The sequence below is a fragment of the Chanodichthys erythropterus genome, chromosome 21 (assembly GCF_024489055.1).
Source record: "Chanodichthys erythropterus isolate Z2021 chromosome 21, ASM2448905v1, whole genome shotgun sequence".
NCBI classification, from domain to species: Eukaryota; Metazoa; Chordata; class Actinopteri; order Cypriniformes; family Xenocyprididae; genus Chanodichthys; species Chanodichthys erythropterus.
Genome location: NC_090241.1, coordinates 25,006,627 through 25,029,083, shown reverse-complemented (window position 1 = coordinate 25,029,083; position 22,457 = coordinate 25,006,627). Strand labels below are relative to the sequence as shown.

General features: G+C 38.0%; 2 protein-coding genes across 2 annotated transcripts in view; one reads left to right on the top strand and one right to left on the bottom strand.

Moving 5' to 3' along the window:
- gabrb3 (gamma-aminobutyric acid type A receptor subunit beta3) overlaps positions 1-10,733 on the bottom strand; it is an 83,209-nt gene extending 72,476 nt beyond the window's left edge. Inside the window, exon 1 of the mRNA XM_067374828.1 lies at positions 10,639-10,733. Coding sequence (XP_067230929.1) covers positions 10,639-10,733 — 95 coding nt within the window. The remainder of the gene's footprint in view (positions 1-10,638) is intronic.
- gabra5 (gamma-aminobutyric acid type A receptor subunit alpha5) overlaps positions 1-20,933 on the top strand; it is a 34,743-nt gene extending 13,810 nt beyond the window's left edge. The window contains exons 8-11 of the mRNA XM_067374831.1: positions 8,821-8,964; positions 11,998-12,150; positions 14,996-15,207; positions 20,640-20,933. Of these exons, the coding sequence (XP_067230932.1) occupies positions 8,821-8,964; positions 11,998-12,150; positions 14,996-15,207; positions 20,640-20,933 (803 nt within the window). The remainder of the gene's footprint in view (positions 1-8,820; positions 8,965-11,997; positions 12,151-14,995; positions 15,208-20,639) is intronic.
- Positions 20,934-22,457: the final 1,524 nt, after the last annotated feature.

The window sequence follows — 22,457 nt, the reverse complement described above, 5'->3', positions numbered from 1 at the left end:
AGCCAGGAATGACCTGAGATGAGCTCAGCTTTCTTTGATGTTTAGGGCATTAGTGCTGTACATGGAGTTAGGATACTGCAGAAACCATGACAGACAGCTCTTAAGAGGGGTGTCACTCATGTTTCAGGATTGTGCATATCTGAATATTTGATCAATTGTACTTTTATAGCTGCATAGTAAAATCCTGAATCCTGATCTGACGTTCTTTAGGTTTTGAAGACCTCTCATAGGCTTTTAGGCAGCAGTGTTAAGCACAGATAAGAATACAGAAGAAATCATTCTGGCCCGTGGGATGATTTAAACATTTAAACATTTAAATTAAATCATGCTAAAAAGGTTCACATTCATTTATTATACTGGTATGATTCGTATTCTTTTTCTTTCTTTTTTTTTTTTTTTTGCTACAGCAGGTCAGACAAGCTCTTTCATTTGTGTTCAATGTTATAGTTGTCATGGGGTAATAAATATTTCCATTTATCAATTTTGTATGTGTATTTAATCATGTGAATGTTGCTCTTGAAATGTAATAGTTGCATAAGGCCATGTATTTATGCTCTCCATGGGTACATCAAGGTTTATCAAATAAAAATCGCCCAGCATAAGGTGACGTTTAATCTAATCTGGCCCGTGACCTAAAATGAGTCTGAAGCCGTGCATTTGGACATCTCATAGGCTTCCCAATGTGATTGGATGGATTGTTAAATTAGAACATCAGTTAGAAGTACAGTAGGGTATAAAAAGTAATCACACTAGCCTGAATAGTTTGACCTTGATGTATGTAGACAACCCTTCAAACAAATATTGAACCAGCCACACTGCATCAATTTAAGGTACTCCACTGTCTAAAAAACCTTTTGTGCACCGAAAAAAAAACCTCTCCTTTTCATGGGCTGACTAGTATAGTGAAAATATTTTTCCAACAAGGCTTAGTAGTTCAAAAGATCTCTTATTGTCAGTTCTGGAGACTGGCTTAAGTTCTCCAGGATTTTTTTTCCCTCAACCAATTCTTGTTTGTTCCGACATTCAGATCTTTCCTATGGACAATAGCATATCCAACAACATGAATTGTTTTTAATTTTTTCCCTCTCATTGATTTTATCATATACTATCTATTTTATCACTGAAACAAGAACTACCTTACCCACCATAAATATTTAATGAAGGTTGAGCATGACTTTTAGAAATGAATAGAACGGTGTGAATAAACATGAACTATTCTGTACAGAAATCATTGGCTCTTAGTCATTTTGTTTAATTAGTAATTTCTCTGCGTTTTTTTTGAGATTTTTTTAATTTTACATTCTACTTAAGATTTAAAACACCCTGTGAGCTATCTCAAATGTCTCAAATGGTATTAATTATTCATTGTCAGGTGGTAATTGAAAATTTAGCCTTCATTAGGACTTAGGAATACTCTTACTTCGAGTTCACAGACTTGTTTAACGCCATTTTCCCTGCAAGAGTTACTCGATATCCAGGCGGCAGAGAATTAGTGATTTAACTTGTAAATCGCACAACAAATGTGTTTACTTGAAGTATTGTGCTGTGTTATGTAAAGGGTTATATAAATTCTGTCTGCACTTAGCAGCTTTTGTTTGGCTGGTTGGATAACAGTGACAGACGCCTGATTTTAACTGTCATCTCAACCAAAATGCCTGAGAAAGGCAACACTGCCCATATAAACGACAACAGTTTTGAGTTGTGAAACTATTGTGTGCATTATGTTAACGTGGAGCCTTTTCAGAAGGAATATTCTGCTCTTCAAAGAGACGCAGACAATCATCTCTGGCTATGGGTATTATCCTTTACATGTAAGCATCTTGAGTGAATCCTGTACAAAGGCTTGAATTCAGGATTAATGTATAGTCAAAGGGTCATTATCAAAAAATAGCCCATGACGTGAAGCTGAGGAGTCTTGTATCACCCTGAGAGGGTATATTTTGCTGTGAAGACTGGCTGACTGCACATTATCCCACTTATTGCATGGCTTGACATGAAATATTGATTTGCGTTGAAATTATTTTATTAGTTGAGATGAAAGAGACTGTCTAGGAGCTCTGAACTCTCTAAATGACTGTCTGACTGTACATTAACCCACTTATTACATGGTTTCTTGACAATTGAATAAATGGAGATATGTTAGTTACATATAGAGACTTTGGAGAGAAAACACAAGTACAGCTATGTAGGATTTCTAGATGAGCCATCATTTATGCAGTCATTATTCAGCTACAACAACAGTAATTTGCAATTTTCTGATATTTTTATCTCTGTCTTTCACTCCATATTCTTCATTCTGTATCTCTTTCTTTGACATTCACTCTTTGTCATGTCCATTAAGGTTTATTTTATGACATTAGTACCAATATACTGCATATTTGGCACTTCCTGTACTGCAATACAGCCTTCGGGCTCTTGTGCCATGCAGGCCAGATTCACCTCAAAAGATTATATACAGACCAAAGATTACTGTGGGATGATTCAACCTTGTAAAGGTCCCCAATGGTGAATCATATTTTTGTTCAGATTAATCCAATATATCTCTTCCCAGAGAGTTTTGGGAGAGAAATGAGCTAAGGCATAGGTTAGCAATGGAGGATGCACAATATGAGGCTGGTCTACAAAATAACTTATCAATATATAGGCCTTTTTAAAGAATAGGCAGTTAACATATGCAAAATCATTCAAAATCCATCCAAACACAGACATTTCAACAAGCATTTCAACAACCAAACCTTACAATCACAAACATATTCTGTATGATGCTAAAAATGATGCTAGCTGATGTATATAAAAAAGACAGGCTTTAGGGACAGGTTGAAAGGTGCAGAATTTGTAGGAAAGGAGAGAGTGTTATTTTTATGTTATTTCATTGCAAAAATGTAATGCAATCTGGGAAAACCCGTCAGATGTCGCGATGGAACGTTTTCAGTAAAGTCAAAAAATTGGTTGAATGTATTTTTTTTTGGTCAAAATTGGGTTTTCATTAAATTATCATTCTATAACATATTGTCTATCATCTCTGAAAACGTTAAAATTAGCCTGTTCAGTGCAGAAAAATATCGATTTATAGTGGCAAGGCTGTCTCTAACACTACTGTTTAAGAACACACCCAGCGGAGCCCTGCTGAAAAATCCAGCTAAAACCAGCCTAAGCTGGTTGGCTGGTCTTAGCTGGTTTAAGCTGGAAGTAACTGGTTTTAGCTGGTCTCCCAGCCTGGGTTAGCTGGTGTTCAGCTGGTTTAAGCTGGTCTCTGAGCCTCCCAGTCTCCTAGCTAACCAAAAAAAAAAAAAAAAAAAAAAAAAGGCCATAGCTTTCCCTCTCTTAACACTACAAAGACAGTTCACTTATCAGAATAAACCACATAACATGTAGAATGAAGGTGTATTAATGCAAATTTCCCACCAGTCCTGTATAAACTACAGTACGCAAAGATTTTTTTTTTTCTAATACAACGTTATTGTGAGACTGCCCATATCACAAGAAAACAACGGAGCTATAATGAGCACACATGTTCTAATTGTGTTTTATTAGAGATTGAATTCAAATCAAATACTGCCAAACTGCCCATATCACTTCTGAATAGGATGTATACTTCATAAAATGTATGAAAATGTGGAAATATATGGTTCAGATCACTAAAATAAATGGAGGCACCCTTAAATGGTCAGATATGGAGCTTGGGTGTCATCTAGTGAAAAGTTTGGTACTGTACCCAAACAAAATCTTACCTAAAGCTAATTTTTGAAATATTTCAACCTAAAATTTGGAATGTTGACATTTTTGGCTTTTATTTTCTTGCAGTTTAAGAGTAAAACATGCTTTGTAATATATTATTATAAAATATAAACAATTATATTTTTACATTTTCATAGACATAAACTTCTATAACTTTTTTTTTAATTTCACTTTCATAATTTATTTCACTTCTACAATAATTTGACTAGTGTCTTCTTTAAAACAAGACCAACCTTATGTCTATATTCCAAAGCATTCTTGAATTATGACCATTTATGTTTGGATAGTGCATTTTCATGTCTATGCAAAAAAGGGGGTGACAGTTATTTAAAGCTGTTTTTCTCAAAATACCGTTCCTGAAAATCATAGCGATCAGCCAACTTCAGATAACTTTTGTTACAGACAAGCTATAAAAAGAAGTAAAAACAGATTTGGAAAGGGCTCGAATCCAGCTTTCATATGGTATTGAAACCTGTGAAAGGTAAAATTTCACCATGTGATGTGTTTTCGCAGTTTATATTACTCATGATTATATTTATATTACTCATGTCATTCTGGGAGTAAAAAGTCTTTATATTTAAATAGCAATGTTAATTAAAGGCCACTGTTTCAGGCTATAGTGGAAAATTTCCTTGGTGAATCTTTGTCTTTCCTGAATGTAGCTACTACTCAATTACAGAGAAGTTTAATCACAATAACGGCAAAATACTATCAACATTAGTTTAATTTGATTGAATTTTATTAATTTAGCCATTTAATTTTTAGAGATTGTCATTTTTTAAGAATGATTTGAGTGCTGATTTTTATAAGTATACTGTAGAAGAGAGAGACTGAAAGAAACCTAGAGGCTAATTCAGTTACTTCACATTGTCATTGATTTTAAATGCTGAAAGGCCTTGAATGTTACATTAAAAGCAAGAGTAGATTGTACAGAGATGCACACAAGCAAAATGAAAACCCTGACATTCCAATCTCACTGAACAATTTCTTTTAAGTGTTTCAGTCATGTGTGAGTAAGAAGGTGATTCTACAGGCTATTCACTCTGTGGGCTGTGGTGACCCTGTCTTAATGAAGAGCTACATTTTGTTTTCCTCAAGTTTGAACACTTGACCTATGAGAAATATTTTTGTCCTCCATTTGCTAGACCTTGTCACTTCCTTTGCTTTATCAAACACTGTTTTCAGTATGTCATAAAAAAGTATAAAACCTCTCAGAGCATCTGAGTATAATATAAAAACTAAATCCTAGGGGCCGACCGATTATCGGCGCCGATATTCAGCATTTTTATGGTTCTCGGTATCGGTCATTTTCAAAACCAATTTGCAGATAAAATAATTTAATTATATTTATTTGGCTCTGATGCAGCCACCTCTTTCCGAACGCACCACTCTCTGGCCTAGAGCAAGCTCTGCCCACCGCCCATCTGATTTGTTGGGAGTCACGAGTCCGGCCAATCAGTGCGGAAGGCTGAAGGCACTGAATGTTTTGCACTCTTGAACCGAAAGCACTTGCTAACTGGAGCAGTGTTGCCAAGTCTGCAGTTTTCCCAGAGAATTGGGCTACTTTTACACTGTTGCCACGGGTGGTGTTTCATGTCCACGGGTTGAATCGACCCAAAATAACATGATATTTAGCCCCTGGAATGTGAAGTTTACCAGGGGAGCCCTCCAAAAACGCTAATTTCCCCCCCCGGAATGTGATTTATACAGTGGGACCCCCCTGAAATGCGATTGGGTTAAAAACAACCCAAGTTGGGTTGAAAATGGACAAACCAGAAAAAAATTGCCCAACCTGGAGTGTGTCTCGAAAGCATTGTTAGTAAACTATGGTCGTAAGTCCATTTGAACTTTATTGGTAACGACAGAACTTGCGACCATAATTTGCTTTGGCAAACACACCCCTGTATGGGTAGTTTTATTTAACTCAACTATTGTTTAAAAATTACTGTTTTGCTTGCTTAAAATAAACCAAAAGTATATTGGAAATTAACATGTATTAATGTTTAATAAATGAACATTTGTTAATAAGTTTAATGAATAATAATTAAACAATAAACATTTATTAAATTGCTTATTAATAAATGTTCACCTTTTGATGATTATTGTTGCCTCTATAGTAATTATGTGTCTGATTTTTAATTTCCAACCTATTTTGGGTTCATTTTAAGCCAGCCATATGGTCATTTTTAAACAATAGTTGGGTTAATTAAAACTACCCAGCATGTTGGGCAACCATTTAATCCAACCGCTGGGTTAAAACAAGCCTACCACAGAGTTTGTCCATTTTCAACCCAACTCAGGTTGTTTTTACCCAGCATTTTTTAGTGTAGTATTGGACTTGACAAAGTTTTCCATTTTAACTTATACAAGTTCAGAGCTTATTAGGATCAGCTGATGTCCACCAAATTCAATCCAATTAGATCCACTTACAGTCCCCACCCATAATTAGTACCAATACTGTCTTGACACTCATTATGTTCATCTCCCCACCTGAACTTGCACCAAGCTTCAAACACTTTTCTTTTTGATATCTAACCTTAAAAAAAGTCTGTGGTTTCTCATAAAGTCTGAAATTTCACACATAGTTGGTAAAGATTTATACCATAAATGCACAATAATTATGACAGCAGTAATGGGTAGAAAAGGAAAGGGAGATAACGCAGCATGATAACATACTGAAAATATGAAAATATTGAAAAAGCTTGTAGAGGAACTAGCACTATAGCAACATAAAAAAAAAATCCCAGAGGAAGGTAGTTTAGCAACAAGAAATTTAGAGAGATTGTTAACTTTCTATAAAATCACTGGTCCTTATTCATGGAAAACAGAATTTTTGTTTTGAATCATTGATTTGAATGCAAAAATATTATAGTATTTTGCTCATGTTTCATGAATAAAACCCCCTGTGAACTTTTTACAGTAAACATTAAACATACATCAGTCCCAAAAGTGTGTTAACAATGTACAGTATACATGTTTTATAAATTGCTGTACTTTTGAATAGAAAATCATAGGACTTGCCAGCATTTTGCACTAGCTTCCTAAATATGCTCTCTGTCCAAGTACTCAGTATTAACTTTAAAGTCTCATTTGGCAGGTTCCCTACAGAGTCTTAATAGGCAATGTGTGGACTTGTCCTCAAGTGGACTGTCCATTCTGAGAAGTATCTGAGGATGGCCCAGAAGCTACTTGCCTAAAATTCCTTATATAACATTACAATATTACATTATTTCAATATGCTAAACTCTTCTTTTCTGCAACTATCCAATGAAATATGGCATAGTTTTTTGGTAAAAACCATTAACTGTCTTTGAGTGCTTCCTAAAAGTACAGTAGATGTACTGATTCAGAGGAGCATCTGGTTAGTCATGTGTTATGTGTTAATCATGATTTAGTCAGAAGACTTGTAGCAATATTGATAGCGTGTTTTATTTTCCAATAGTCAGTGGAAGACAATTTTTGAACTTCAAATTAGTTTGCAGGAATTTGTCAGGGGTATCTAGGGGTATGTACTGTAGGTCTTTGTGAGTGTGTGTGTGTGTGTGTGTGTGTGTGCATGTGCGCCTGTTTTTGTGACATATCAGGACACAAATTTGTATAATGACATGGGTATGACATAGGTATTACAAGGAGAGGGTGATTTATGAGGACATTACCCCATGTCCCCATTTTTCAAAAGGCTTATAAATCCTACAGAATGTTTTTTTTCTTTGAGAAAGTAAAAATGTTCACAGTTTTCTGTGATGGGTAGGTTTAGGGGTAGGGATAGTGTAGGGGGATAGAAAATTTGGTTTGTACAGTATTAAAACCATTACGTCTATGGAATGTCCCCACAATTCACAAAAACAAACGTGTGTGTGTAGATGGTTGGCAGAATAATCCCTCAGTCTAGATTGTCGAAGTCAATCTTAATTGTGATGGAGACATCCGTCATGAGAGTGGCAGGATTAATGTTTTGTTTCAAGATTGAATGTCACGATGGAAGGAGGGGGCGAAAGTGAAAAAGAATTGAGTGAAAAGAAAGCTGCAGCTATTTTATGTGACACAATCATCTACTGAAAATTTTATTTCATATTGTGTTAAATCGCTTCTTATGTTGATTACAGTGTGTACACTAATATTACTAAAATACTATTATTTAAAATTAAATAATTAAATTAAATACATGAATTAAATTACAAAATATAATTGAAAATGTATATTTGTGGATCAGTATATTATCAGAGGTTTGCCTGCTTTTAGATTTAGTGGCCCTTGTTTTTTTGTATAGGACAAAGAATATAAGGTTACACACTTTTTTAACATATATTTAACGAAGACGTGCTACACTTGAAGGGCCATATCATACACCCGGCTCAATGCGATGCCAGGCGAGACGCAAGTGTTTTGTTTTTGTTTTGTTTTTTGTTTCAGCCAGACGCAATTATAATTTTCACGTCCAGCACCCATGTTCTGTTCTGTTCACCCATGGGCGTCTGGTCTGAAACCTGAAAAATGTCAACTGAATACGGCTGCGCCATTGACCAACAAAAACCTGATCTAAAGTAAATGGTGCATTGACCATTTTTTCCGTCTTTAAACTGGCAAAAGTGGATTCGGACATCCTGTGCCATGTGCTTCAGACAATGTGCTTAGATTGTTAAAATAGGGCCTGAAGTGTTCCATCTTGTTGTCTTCAACTTAGGTGTAGCTGTTTGTGAAAATCTCTTTCTTTAAACCTGATGGTCTGATCCTATTATTCAACACAGGTTCAGATGATTAAATTTATTACTCCCAGCTCTACACTTGGCAGATACACATTGTTGATGAAGCAGACATTTCCCCATGATTGACAGGTGTAGACACAGCACCTGCTTAATATGAGAAATGAAACTTGCCTGCATGCAAATCACAATGCAATAAACTGACAATGACTGTACAATCAAGAGTGAGTAGCACTTATATAACCTTATTTAAAGATGGTACTGAACAGATTACATTTACATTTGAGCTAATCTTCTATGTCTGGTTAATAAGCCATTATCACTACATAATCTAACTTTGTGGCAGGTATAAAGTGTAAACTACTGTATGTTTTTCCAGATGCCTACCCTATCTCAGAAGTTGTGTATAAGTGGACTAAAGGCCCTGGCAAATCTGTGGTAGTGGCAGAGGAAGGGTCACGTCTCAACCAATACCATTTGATTGGCCACTCGGCTGGTACAGAAGATATCAGCACAAGTAGAGGTAAGCCACTCTGTCTGACCCAATACCATTCGTAGTAATTGGTGTCAGTCAGTCAATTGGTAACAGATCTGTGAATCAACTTCACCGTTAGGACCAGAGTCCAACACATTTTGTAGTATCTCCCTGAATTGAGAAAATACAATGCCCATAAATAATTCTTACTGCCCACGAAACTGTATTTTGTATTATGTTTCTTTCAGAGAAATGTCACATTTCTTTAAAAAAAATCATATAAATCAATATTATTGTTATTATTATATTTGTCTATTTTCATAGTTTTATACACACAATGTTTTTATTTATTTATTTATTTTTCATGAATTTCATTATAAGTCCACATTGCAATTCATTATAGAGCTGTCCACTGACTTTTTCTTTTTACTTGCTAGTAAGTCAAATATATGTATATATTTTTTTCATAGTTCATCTGATCTTCTACCTGATCTACCTGTTGCATCTCATGCATTATTTTCAGGAAGAAGATGTGTTGCATCTCACCATTTCAGTTTTATTGTTCCATATTGTGTGACATTGTCTCTCTTAAATAAAGTGATAGCCCTTCGGTGATTATAGCTTTTTCAAATCAAGCTGGATGACAAATGAGTGATGAGGATTTCAGTACACCTCCCACTCATGGCCAGCTGTCTCTAGGACCAGCGAGAGTACAGGAAGAGATGAAGATGAAAGAGCGAGAGAGAGGGAGGGGAAAAAACAACACTTATCCTGAGCCATTGGGCCTGGAGGGTTAATCCTTGTGCCTCCCCATCAGTTGTGCTTTTACCATGTGACGTCGGGCAGACACCATTGGCTCAAGCCGGCAAGAGACACATGGGATCCTAACGAGGGGGAGAAGGGGGCCTAGGCAGCATCTGCTTAATTCGGTTATGTAAAGAGGGCTGGTAATACACTCATATCATTGCTGCCTCTAGCTTTGTAATCATTAAGCATGGGGGTGGGGGTCGGGGGCTTCCCCTTGTTCCGCCTTTATGGATGTACATATATGGATAACCGTGCTGAGCTGGCATACAGTCATATTCAGTAAGACATTATCATACTTTGATCATGAGCTAGGAAGACACTATCAACTGCGCTAACCATGTCATGTTTTAAACCTTGCTGAGCCATCTCTCTTTTATTGATTTACACATCAAAAGTTTGCCAGCTGTCATCAGGTAGCCAGAAGGTTTTTTTTAGAAACAAGCACCTAGGTCACAGCCTTCCTTTCTGGGAGATCCTCCCCCCTTCCAATTTTTTGTTCTGGCTGACTTGCAGGACAAAGGTCAGCTGGTCATTACCGCTGCTAATCTGAGGTGCAAACCTCTTTACAAAGTCAGAAATAGATCCACAGGGACTTCATATCATGAACGCAGGGTCATTAGCTCAACTTAGAAAACCCAGTGGAGAAGAAAGAAAGAGCAAAAGAGGGAAAAAAAGGCTTTCTAGAGTCTGCCAAACAGGGGTGAAATTATCTCCGGTGGAAATGTCAACATTCAATCACATGGCCCACACTGTAAAGACATCCAGATAACCTGTCACCTTTTATTAATAAGAACTTCCATCCAGAAAAATAGCACCTGCCCTTCCCAACTGTTTCAAATTGATTTAGAAGCTGATCCCTGTCGACTTTCAATTCTCTGTTATTTTTCTTTGAGCGTAGAAAAGCAAACCACTCACCAGTTGACTAGCATGGCAGCGTTGTTCTCTGCTATGAATGGGAGTTCTCCATAAACACTCCAAAAACTAAGCAGTAAAATCCACCACAGTCGCATGTTTGCAGCTCTCAGAAGATTCCCACCCCGCAGGGCACATCCAAGGCAGAATATCTGAAATGGGGCACTGCCAGTTGTGCTTTCTTCCCTGTCATTGAAATAAAGGGGCGAGCGAGCCGAAGGGGATGCGACGAGCCCCTCTTGACGAGGACATCTTTGCCCCCAGGGCCCTCGTTCAAACTTTTCCTTGACTTCCAAAGCTCAACAGCTTGTCGTCTTCTTCATCTGATCCACTTGATCTATCCCCTCTGATCCCGACTAGATTTTGCGTTTTCACTATGTTGTTTTAGTCCTTGTTTTGTTCCCTCACTGTCTTTCTGCGTGCTGAGAAAGAGTATATCCTAAACACGGATGGCCTGGCCTGACAGAATGGATGGAACTATTGAAAGAGCGAGAGACAGACGAGTGTGTGTGTGTGTATATGTGTGTGTGTGAGAGAAGCCTGCAGGATGCAGATTGTGACAAGGGATTAGTGGGACACAAAAATCCGATTTTGCCAGGAGAAAGCAGCAGTCATCAGTGGATTTTCTATAGTTTATCAGACTGTGGCTCAAAAGGATTTTTTTAAAAAAAGCTTCAAATTCAATCTTCGCTTGGTTAACAGGATATATAATGTTTTTTCACTCTGTATTCTCTTTTTTATTCCAGTTAATGATTTACCTCACCATGTTCTAATGCACAGTGTGACAGCTCTCAAACAGACCATAAATGTCATTTTTATTTAGATGATTCAATCCATCGCAGTTTTTATTACTTTAAGTGATTTATTATATCATGTTGTACTTTTTTACTAATACACAGTTAAATCATCTTTGTGCTCAGACATTACAGTAACTGTCCACTATTTGGTGCTAATGAGACCACCAACCAGGAAGTCAAAGTGCTTCCCTTTACTCTGTAAGAATACTGACAGTACTGTTGGAAAATTCCATAATCGCATCAATTGTTTTGATTTATCTCGTATTATTATGTCTCAATCTTCCATTGACTTGTGTATCACCACCTCTCTCTCTCTCTCTCTCTCTCTTTTTCTCATTTTCTTTTTAAACCTCTCAGCTGGTTTGCACTTATCCCCCCAAGAGTTTAATCACACTCTATCCCTCCCTCTCTTAGTCCCTTTGTTTCTTCTCTTACTTATTTTTCCATCACTGTGTTCTATTCTCATCCTCCCTCTCATTTCGTTAGGGCCCGAGCACTGATGGTGCGATGACCCTCTTGGAATTGCCCCATTTATTCTTCTTCTGTTTCATTGTTCCCCCTGCAGGTCAATACACAGTCATGATGGCCCATTTCTACCTGAAGAGGAAAATCGGTTACTTTGTGATTCAGACTTACATGCCCTGCTTCATGACTGTCATTCTGTCCCAAGTCTCATTCTGGCTCAACCGTGAATCTGTCCCTGCCAGGACTGTCTTCGGTTAGTGCTTCCTTCTGCATTTAAAAAAAAAAAAAAACATGGATCGGGTCACCCCCTCATGGAAGCTGCCATGTTGAGATCACATACTTTTGTCATTAAAAACAAATTATTCATAGTTTGCTTAGTTTTAGTTAAAAATAACAATGCTTAGCTGTTAGCCTTGCTGGTTGATGCTAATTCTGGACACATCTTTCTTCATTGAGAAATCACAAATTAGCCATATTTCAGACAGGACCACTTTGGCAAGTTACTTGGGTTTATTGAAACACAATTTATCTTTGGCAGTATGTTTCCTTATGGTGGTACAAGAGCTTTAACATTAACCCCCCAGAACCATCAGCTTGGAAATACATAGACAATTAAGACACTTTAGTAATGTCTTTAAAAGCAAACAGTGGTAATCATGTATATGTGGCAGTGGGACGTCTATACTGTAGCTTGGTTATGAGGATGAGTGTCTTTCAGCAGTGAGGTCCATGCCAGCCGGGACTTGAAAGCCTTAGTAATCTGAAACAAAAGAACATGACAACCAGAAGGTGCACAGTAATATGCTCATGCTTATAATGGGGAGAGACGGTTGCGAGCAGTTTGAGCATACTTACCGAGCAATGCCACGTATATGTCCCGTGTCTAATAGGAGAATGGTAGTGATTGGAGCGATTTGACAACTGACCACGTGCACGTCCTGATATTGCTGAGTTAGATGTGTTCCTAGGTCAACATTTTGTTGATCCTGGAACAACATTTTAGTCTGAAAATTTAGTCTTAACCCTATTCCTACCCCTAAACCTAACCCTACCCATAAGTTAGAGATCTCTTAGACTGAGTTTTTAATTTAGAAAAGTTATATTCTACATGGATCAGGTCTTCATCTAATGAGTAAATCCAAAATTAGCTGTATATAATTTATAGCTTATGTAATTGGTTAAAAAGTTATGATAATGCTAATAACTTTCTCCAGTTTTTAAAGATCTCTTACACAAAAGCACACACTCTGATTACACCTCTAAAAACTCACTATAGTGTACTTCATAGCATAAGATATTTACTCCCCAAAGCCTGACTGTATGCAGAGCATCTTTAATAAATATATTCCCTTTCCACTTACCTAACATGTAACATGTATGGATTCTTAGCTATTGTTCCTTTAGGCCATCAGTTAATGTTTTGCTTGATACATCGATAATTCTCATCAAAATGGAAATCAGAATTGACTGATGCAATCAGAGGGAATGAAGAACTAATCCACTCAGATGACTGTTTCTGAATTCACACTGCCATTCCCATTTAATTCTGAGGCCTTGAATTGTATCTTGGCAATAATCAGCAATAATAAGCGAGCAGACAGTCCACAAGGAATATGCCCACGCAAACAACATCTCTATGACTGGCCAACAAAGGATACATCAAAACATAACACTTTCTCACACACATACATATACAAATATCCATGAACAGAGGCTCAAAGGCTCGCTCGCTGATATCGCGCATGTGACAGTGTTTTATTTGCATAGCCTGAGGCTGAGAAATCCCAGAGCCGTGTGCCTAAGAGACTGTAGTACCATAGCTATTTATGTCTAAAGGTCTCTATGTCCGCTGCCTGGGGCAATCTGCAGATCTCCCTCTGACAGGGACAGAACACCTCCGCTCCTTCAGCAATTCACCAGAACTATTCTCAGGTGTTTTACATAAAGAATTAAATAATAATAATGTCACACCAAGGGCATCTTAGATATTAAAAACTGTTATATTTGAACTGCATTGCTGTGTTTGACCCTTCACTCCCACCTTTTGTACATTTATTTTTTCTTTAAAGTGCATTTCTGGGAATGAAATGATCTTAATATCAGCATTCCCAGCTGGTTTGCTTTGTTTTGTTGTTAAGATGAGTGTATGATTCATGAACCAATATTTTATTCATACAAAGTATTTTAAATATTAAAAGAATTATGTTGGATGAAAGACAAAATATCCCTGCTCACTACTGGTAGCGGAATTGACAAAATGACTGAAAAGATTTTGATGGATTACTGTGATCATTTTCGGCACACAAATCATTTTATTTTAAAAGCATTTAAAAGCAAGAAGTTATAGTTTAACACTTATACATTTAAAAAAGTAAATTATAGTCTAACACTTACATATTTTAAATTGATACCCAATTTTAATTGATATCTAATTTAGATTATATTGTCTATTATATTTTTAATTTAAGATTTTTTAATGCTTTTGAAAGAAGTCTCAGTAATACAGTAATATTGTGAAATATTATTAGAATATAAAACAACTGTTTTCTTTTTGCTTATTCTGCTTCTATTTCTGTGATGGTAAAGCTGAATTTTCAGCATCCATTACTTCCCAGGATTCTTCAGAAATAACTCTAATATTCTGAATAAATGTATTCATTCATTCATTCATTGATTTTGAGATCGTATCTTATCTCGATTGTATTATCTCATGGTTTCCTCAAAAATATTAAGCAGCATAAACTGTTTTTAATATTGATTTTAATAAGAAAAGTTTTTTGAGCACCATATCAGCATTTTAGAATGATTTCTGAAGAATCATTTAACAGTGAAGACCAGCATAAAGGCAGAATAAAATTCAGCTTTGCCATCATAGGAATAAATGTGAAATAAAGAAGTTATTTTAAATTGTGACCGTTTCAGAATTTTACTGTTTTTACTGTGTTTTTGATCAAATAAATGCAGCCTTGGTGAGCACAAGAGACTTCCTTCAAAAACATAATTATTCTGAACTTTAGACCAGTAGTGTATTTTATTATTTTGCTTTAGTGATCTCTTATCTTATAATATTCTTAATATCTGTGTTTGATTTTCTACAGGTGTGACCACAGTGTTGACCATGACCACCCTCAGTATTAGCGCCCGCAACTCTCTTCCCAAAGTGGCGTATGCCACCGCCATGGATTGGTTCATCGCCGTTTGCTATGCATTTGTGTTTTCAGCGCTTATTGAGTTTGCCACAGTCAACTACTTTACCAAACGCAGCTGGGCATGGGATGGAAAGAAGGCCTTGGAAGCTCAGCAGCCTAAAGTAAGTTAGACTGTTTTTGAGTGTTTGTGCATAAGTGATGTTCAACTCTCAGAAAGAGTCTTTTTTGAGTGCAGTTGCATAACATGACAGCTCAGTTATGTTAGACGTGAAGGTTACAATACATTGCATCCCTCATCATGGTTAAATAATTCTCTTTTTTTAATTGTTTTGAGACACCCGAACAGCTTGAGAGAGCACAGTCACATTATTTCAGAGGGTGACACTAATTCAAATGTCAACAGCTTTATTAGATGTGCTGCATTTGTGTTAGCTGCTGATGGTTGTCACATTTTGAAATTCTACAGGATGAATTTTAGCCTTTACCCAGAATGCCCTTCAGACCAACCACTTCATTGAAATTTCTGAGAGCTGCTTGTTTGATGTACATGTAAATGCCAGGTTTCTCCTTATGCAAGATCCATTTTCACCCAGGTGGTAATTTTTCATCCGCACTGGACAAACAGAATTCAAAGAGAGGTCAGTGCACATGTCACTGTGGTGAGTGTGTTAGTAAAGGCTCTACATTCAGACCTCTGAAGGTCAGATCTGGACCTCCAGCTCAGCTTTCTTAAATGTCACCCTCACTTTCTTTTTTATCAAACACCAGCTTATTCCTCCTCTCCTGCTGAGGAGTCTTTCTAAAAGCCCAAAACCACTGCTGTGGGGTTCTTCTTTAGGCAAGAGCAGGAAGTGATGTAGACAAAAGACTGTTCATTATTGGCAGTATGGCTTATACACACATTCAAACAAAAATACAGTTAAAAACAGTAATATTATGAAAATTATTACAATTCAAAATAACTTTTTGTTTTCTGTTTTAATATATTTTAAAATGTAAATGGCAAAGCTGAATTAGCCATTACTCCAGTCTTCAGTGTCACATGTTTCCTTTTGAAGTGGAACTTCTGTGCTGCATCTTGGTGTTGACACTATAGGGAATGCCCTTATGTAACCACACACCAAAATATTAATTGGCTGATGGCAGTCCATGACGTCACAAGCTGAGCGCCCATGAGCATAAAAAGGCACCTGTATTATACTTAAACTTTTTTGTCTTTATGACCCGTTTGTTTGTAGTGTGTGATAACGAAGACGAATTATGGAGAAAACAAGCAGCAAATACTTTAGAAATCTCATGCCTCCGTGTCCTTGTTTTATGACACCTGAGGACACCCACGATCTTTGTGTTGTTTTGCTTGAGAGCGGAGCATGAGGTGTTCACTGTGACAAATTCACAGTTAGGAAGCTCTGCTCACACTTGGCCCTCTTCTCGATGGATTAGGGACAAGTATCTGCACCCTGCGGTTCGGGTTCTGCTGCTGCTATGACAACGCGGAGACTTAGATTGTGTCGATAACAGATTCGAGCTGGCCGAGAAATTTCAGAAATGTGTTTCTCTTTCTCGATCCTCGATTGCTAGCTCGTACGATCTGATCAGGAAGCCCATTCGTTGGCATCTTTAGATCTAGCAGAGAGCATGTTGCTGAAGCCGTCTAGCTCTGAGGAGCTGGAAGTAGTAGGAGAGGGCAAGGACAGTGAGAAACAGGAATTTGTTCGCGGTAGACTCAATGCCATTTCTCCCGGATCTTCATACTGTGGTGGGGAGATCCTGGAAGAAATCGTATTTAGCACGCATTTTTACTTTTCCACTTTCAAATTCTGTGAACGTGGAAGGATTAAATGAGCAGGGAAACATGAAGGTCTCCCGTCAAAGAGACTAGCTAGCTATCTCTTGCAGAGTGATGCATCCTCTTTGAAGGCTTCGGTCTTGCCATCTAAACAGTTACAGACCAACTTGCGGTTGAATGGCAAGGTGCTGATCAGGCAGGTGGTGCCCTTCACACAATGGATGTTTTGCAGACATATCTGCAAAGAAAATTGGATCAGGAGTAGGGATTGTCTCCTGAAGTAGTCGCTGAGCTGCACCGCACCACAGACTTGGCCCTCCGTGGCACCACAGCTGCTGCTATAATTTCGGTCCATTTCACATTTTAGAGCCTCCAATTCTCCTGGCCCGTCGGTTGATGTGAGTGAAGTTATGTGGACAGTAGTGGTGCAACGGATCATCATTGATCCGTGATCCGTTCGGATCAATATCTTCAGTTCGGCACACACGTGATCCGCGGATTGATTTATGAAAAAAAAGTTGTGCGCATATTCAGTCCACACACAGCGTGGTCATGGCGAGCGGAGGAACGGAGGAGCTTGAATGCCCCGCGTCATTTAAATCCCCTGTATGGGAGCATTTTGGCTTCCCTGTCAAATATAATGATGAAGGAAAGAGGTTAGTGGATAAAACCGTGACGGTGTGTAGGCACTGTGGCACAAGAAAGCCATATGACAGTGGAAACACATCAAGCATGGCCACACATTTGAAGCGACATCACACCGGTGTTTCACTGACAGGAGTGAAAACGAAGGCTGCTCAACAACCGCTTATCACCGCGGCATTTAAGCAACCCCTTGTTGCACAATCAGACCGGGCTAAAGCCATCACAAACGCTATCGGTGTGTTTATAGGTGCAGACATGAGGCAATGTTCGGTTGTGCAAAACGAGGGCTTTAAACACATGCTGAAAGTGCTTGAGCCACGTTACAACATCCCGTCGCGCACCCACTTCAGCGAAAAGATTGTGCCAGATCTTTATGAGCAGGAGAAGAAAAAAGTTGTGGATGAACTATCCCGAGCAACCTCTGTTGCGCTCACGACAGACGGGTGGACGTCCAGGGGAACGGAGAGCTATGTGACGATAACCGCTCACTTCATCACATTTTATATATTTTATATATTTTAATTTAATAATTTAAAAGTGTTAATAAACAAAAAGACAAAACTTATGTTTATTTGTCTTGTCTTTTTTTTGCTGATCCGAAAAATGATCCGATCCGTGACTCTGATCCGAGAAACGATCCGAACCGTGGGTTTTTTGATCCGTTGCACCCCTAGTGGACAGTAGAGTGTCCCCCTACTTTGTTTACCTCCCTCCCCAACTACTGTTGAGTCTTGAAGGCCTTTTTAGTATGATCTGTGTTGAGAATGTTGAAAAGTAGAGGTAGATCGTCTGCGGGGCATCCCTCCTTGTTATCTTATATATCTTATATACCTCCTTGTTGCATATTACAGTTTACCCCCCCCCCCCCCCACAAACACACACACAAAAAAAAGAAAGAAGTGAAGCGCTAGCTGTAACATTTCTTGTGTGAAGTGCCTTTACTCAAGTCAGGGTATGAGCTGCTCTCCCCCAGTGATGTATGGTAGATGTATGGTGAAGTAGGGTCTAAGCTATACCCTGCAGCTGCCTTTGGGTATAGAGCTTGTTGAATGAGAGTTAATGGGCAAACTGCAATATGTGCTTCTTTTTTTTTTCCTCCTGTCCTGAATAATGATAGGGACGTATGCTCCTCCTTGGTTTGGTGTCATTACTGAATGTTGTAGCTTGGGCATTATGGAGTTGGGCTACATCTTACAAAAACACCTAGTTCCACTCCTTGTCAATGCTGGGGCCATAATGACCAAGGTTTTTAGCACACTGCATGCTTACTTTGGTACGCTGCTCCTTAAGAGCCTCTCAGGCAATATTCCTAAGGTGATGGCGAGGCATATTACAACACAGCTGATGCTATGTTGTGTATCTCCCCTAATAGCTCTGCTCTTGGGGATTTGGGCTGAGGCCTGTCCCGCAAGGGAGGGAGGAAGGTTGTACTAGCTGGGACTTCTCCTGCTATGGAGCATAGCAGCTTGGGGATTTTTTTCCTCTAGTACTCGGGATATTGGCTTAGGGAGTAGTGCCACTATATAGCTTTTTGCAAGTCACATAGGATGCACCCTTGGGGTTGACGTGCTCTTGACTCCGGCTGAGTTTCATAGAGTCATTTAATGCTATGCCTACTGTGTTTGTGGATTTTCACAGCTTAGTGAGGCAGGCATCGCTTCAGCATGGCATAGTGGTTATTCGTTCCCCATGCCATCAACACCAAGACACAGTGTCGAAGTTCCACTTCGAAAGGGAATGTCTTAGGTTGCATATGCAACCAGGTTCCCTGAGGAGACACTGCACCTCATTGCCATGCCTCAGGCTTCTCCTTCATACAAAAGAGTTGATGACATGTAATGCAGGTGCCCTTTAATACTCACTGGCTTTCCACTTATGACGTCATTGACTGTCATCCACCAATGAATATTGAAGTGTGGTTAAAAACGTGCTTCAGATACTGGTCACGAGTTCCCCATAGTGCCAACCCTAAGACACAGCATCTTGTTCCCCTTCTCACCGAACCTGGTTGCAACCTGAGATGATCCTTCAGAAATTATTTGAATATGCTGATTTGACAATATTTAGTCTTTCCTGTCACTTCTGATTAATTTAATATATCCATGCTGAATAAAAGTATTAATTTCATTCAAAATATTACTGCTCCCAAACTTTTGAATTATAGTGTATGTGTGTATAAGTGTTCTGAGTTCTTTACAGCAATTTTGTTGATATTCAATCAAAATCTTCTTTCCAGTGAGCTGTTAACTGCTATGTCCAGATCATAAAATCTGTGAGATGAACTCGAAAATGGATCTTTCCAATTTGATCCAGTTCAAGTATTGTAAACTGGATCAAAGTATTCATTGAAAAGACTTGTTTTCAAATCAGGCATCGCTATTCTCTAATGAACTTGACATAAATTTTGGTCTATTCCTTTAACTAAGCTTTTGTATGGCTTCAGAAGACTTGTAATACAGCACATAGACTTGATTGGACTATTTTAATGGTGCTTTTGCATCTCTTTTAAGCTTGAAAGTTCTGTTCCTTTAAATCAAGGTGAATAGTAATAGTAAATTGGGTTGCTAGAAGCAACTTGGATTCTTTTGTCTGCCACCCCTATGAGCTGGCATGGTAACAGATTACCTCTGCCCACCTGCAAGCACTGGAAGTGCTGGATATATGCAGTAGGATTTTTAGAGCTGTAATCACTTCTCTTCAATCTAAAGTAATTATACTAATTGTGGAGAAAAATCCTTTAAAAAAGCATTATAACTTCTGTAGATGGAACATTTGCCCAATGTCTCACTGATTGAGAACAGAAGATTACTGTAATAATCTAAATGACATTTCACTTGGAAAAACTGCCTCAAAGTCACCTGCACATACTCAAGTGCAATCTACCGTCTGAACTGCAGTCTCGACCACTCCATTATTATATTGTTGCTTTATTAATTAATCTCTTCTGGCCCTGCAGAGGACATTGTTTAATGTTCAGAGTCAGATCTCTGTTAACCCTGACTGTATTTCACCTTTAATTAGAAGTTTATGACCTTCAAACTGGTTCATTATCTGGGCTTTCTCCAAACAGATAGTTAGGAGCTTCATTCTTACACTGACAATCTTGTTTAAAATCTCCTAACTCTAACAATATCTTCTCCTCACCTTTCTCAACCACAGAAAAAAGACCCACTGGCGCTCTCCAAGAAGCCAAACAATGCCTGTTCATCCGGAGTTAACTTCACTCCCAACATCACAAAGGATGCGGCTATCTCCACCATCTCCAACAGCACCACTGTTCAGTTGAAGAGTGCTGAGACCAAGCCTGCAATGGACCCCAAAAAGACGTACAACAGCGTCAGCAAAATTGACAAGATGTCCCGGATAGTGTTCCCGGTCCTCTTTGGGACTTTTAACTTGGTCTACTGGGCCACATACCTCAACAGGGAACCGGTGATTAAAGGTGCCGTTTAACCCACACAAAATACCCCAACGCCACCGCGACATTCCCTTCACAGCCTCTTTTTCTTCTCCATTTCAGTATCCAGTGACAAGCTAACCTCGCAAAAAAATGATGGCGAGCACTCATTTACTGCACCTCTCACTTTGCTAACCTATAAAAGGAGTGCTCTTGTTGCATTTCCCTCCTGATATCATAAATTGCATGGGAATATAATTGCCATATTTGCCTTGACTTCTTATTTTATATTTCCCTGGTTTCCACTGGTTATTGCATTCATTTTACAATGAAATGAGTGCCATACAAGCTGCCATTTCATTCATGAAAGTTTCCAAAGGACCTGAACAAAAATTAATGCATTTGGCATCAACATTAATCACAGAATAAAAATGATTTTTGAAAAGAAGTACAGCAAGGCCAAATGCTATGCAAAAACCTTTTTCTACTATGTTGTAATGGGTAATTGCTTATAATGAAACCCTTGCTTTGTATTAATGGACTTGAGGCTTCTCTTCTTTATGTTTAATGGCTTTAGCATCAGTGGAGTAAGGCAGATAGATGCTATGCTAAGTTTTTAGCCATGCTAAAAACATTGCCTTCAGAGGGATTACTTCATACGAGTGCTCGGAAATGTCCCGCAATTACTGATTTCACTTTCATTTGTCATTTTTTCTAAGCTTTTTTGAAGTAGCTAAATAGAATTGCACACCTTAGGCAGCTTTTCACACTTTAGATATTCTGCAAGGTGAACAAGGTCGGGTTGCAGCTAAGACTTTCAAATCATTTGTACATAGCTTGTGTATGCTTTGCTTTTAATGTAGATACGGCTTAACATTAGTGAGGAAGAGCTGAAAATGGTTCTGCTACGCTACTCTAATGTGCAGCCAAAGCGACATGAATGGGAGCTAGCTTGCCGATGGTGTAAACGCAGATTGTATTGTGAAATATTGTAGGCTTTGACAGAATATGCCATTTCTTTACAGTTAATTGTTTTTAACTTGGCTTTTCATGCTGTTTAGGTGACAGACATCTTCTTACTTTTCTCTGTGTTGTAAACTGGTCAGTGGGTTTTGAGGTTGGAACGAGTCAGCAAAAGCCTTAAATGTTGACACCTAGCGATATATATATATATATATATATATATATATATATATATATATATATATATATATATATATATATATATATATATATATATATATATATAAATTTTTTTTGTGTGTGTTACCAAGACTAATGTGAAATGATCAGGTAAAAATTTCTGATAGAAAAATTAAACATTTACATAGAATAATTAATTTTTTTCAGATTCTAAAAACGTAAAGACAGGAAAAAAGAAGGAAAGTCAGACATACAGTAGTAGAAAGGTGGAACCTGCTGTAGTCAAGCATGTTAAAATGAAAATGTCACACTCTGGCCTTCAAACCAAAATGCATGGCTACTTACTTGGGGAATTACATGGAGGAGAGAACAATGACCTTGTTACTTTGAAAATGTGACTTGGGAAGATTTGGTTGTTATCCTGTAATCATTCTATT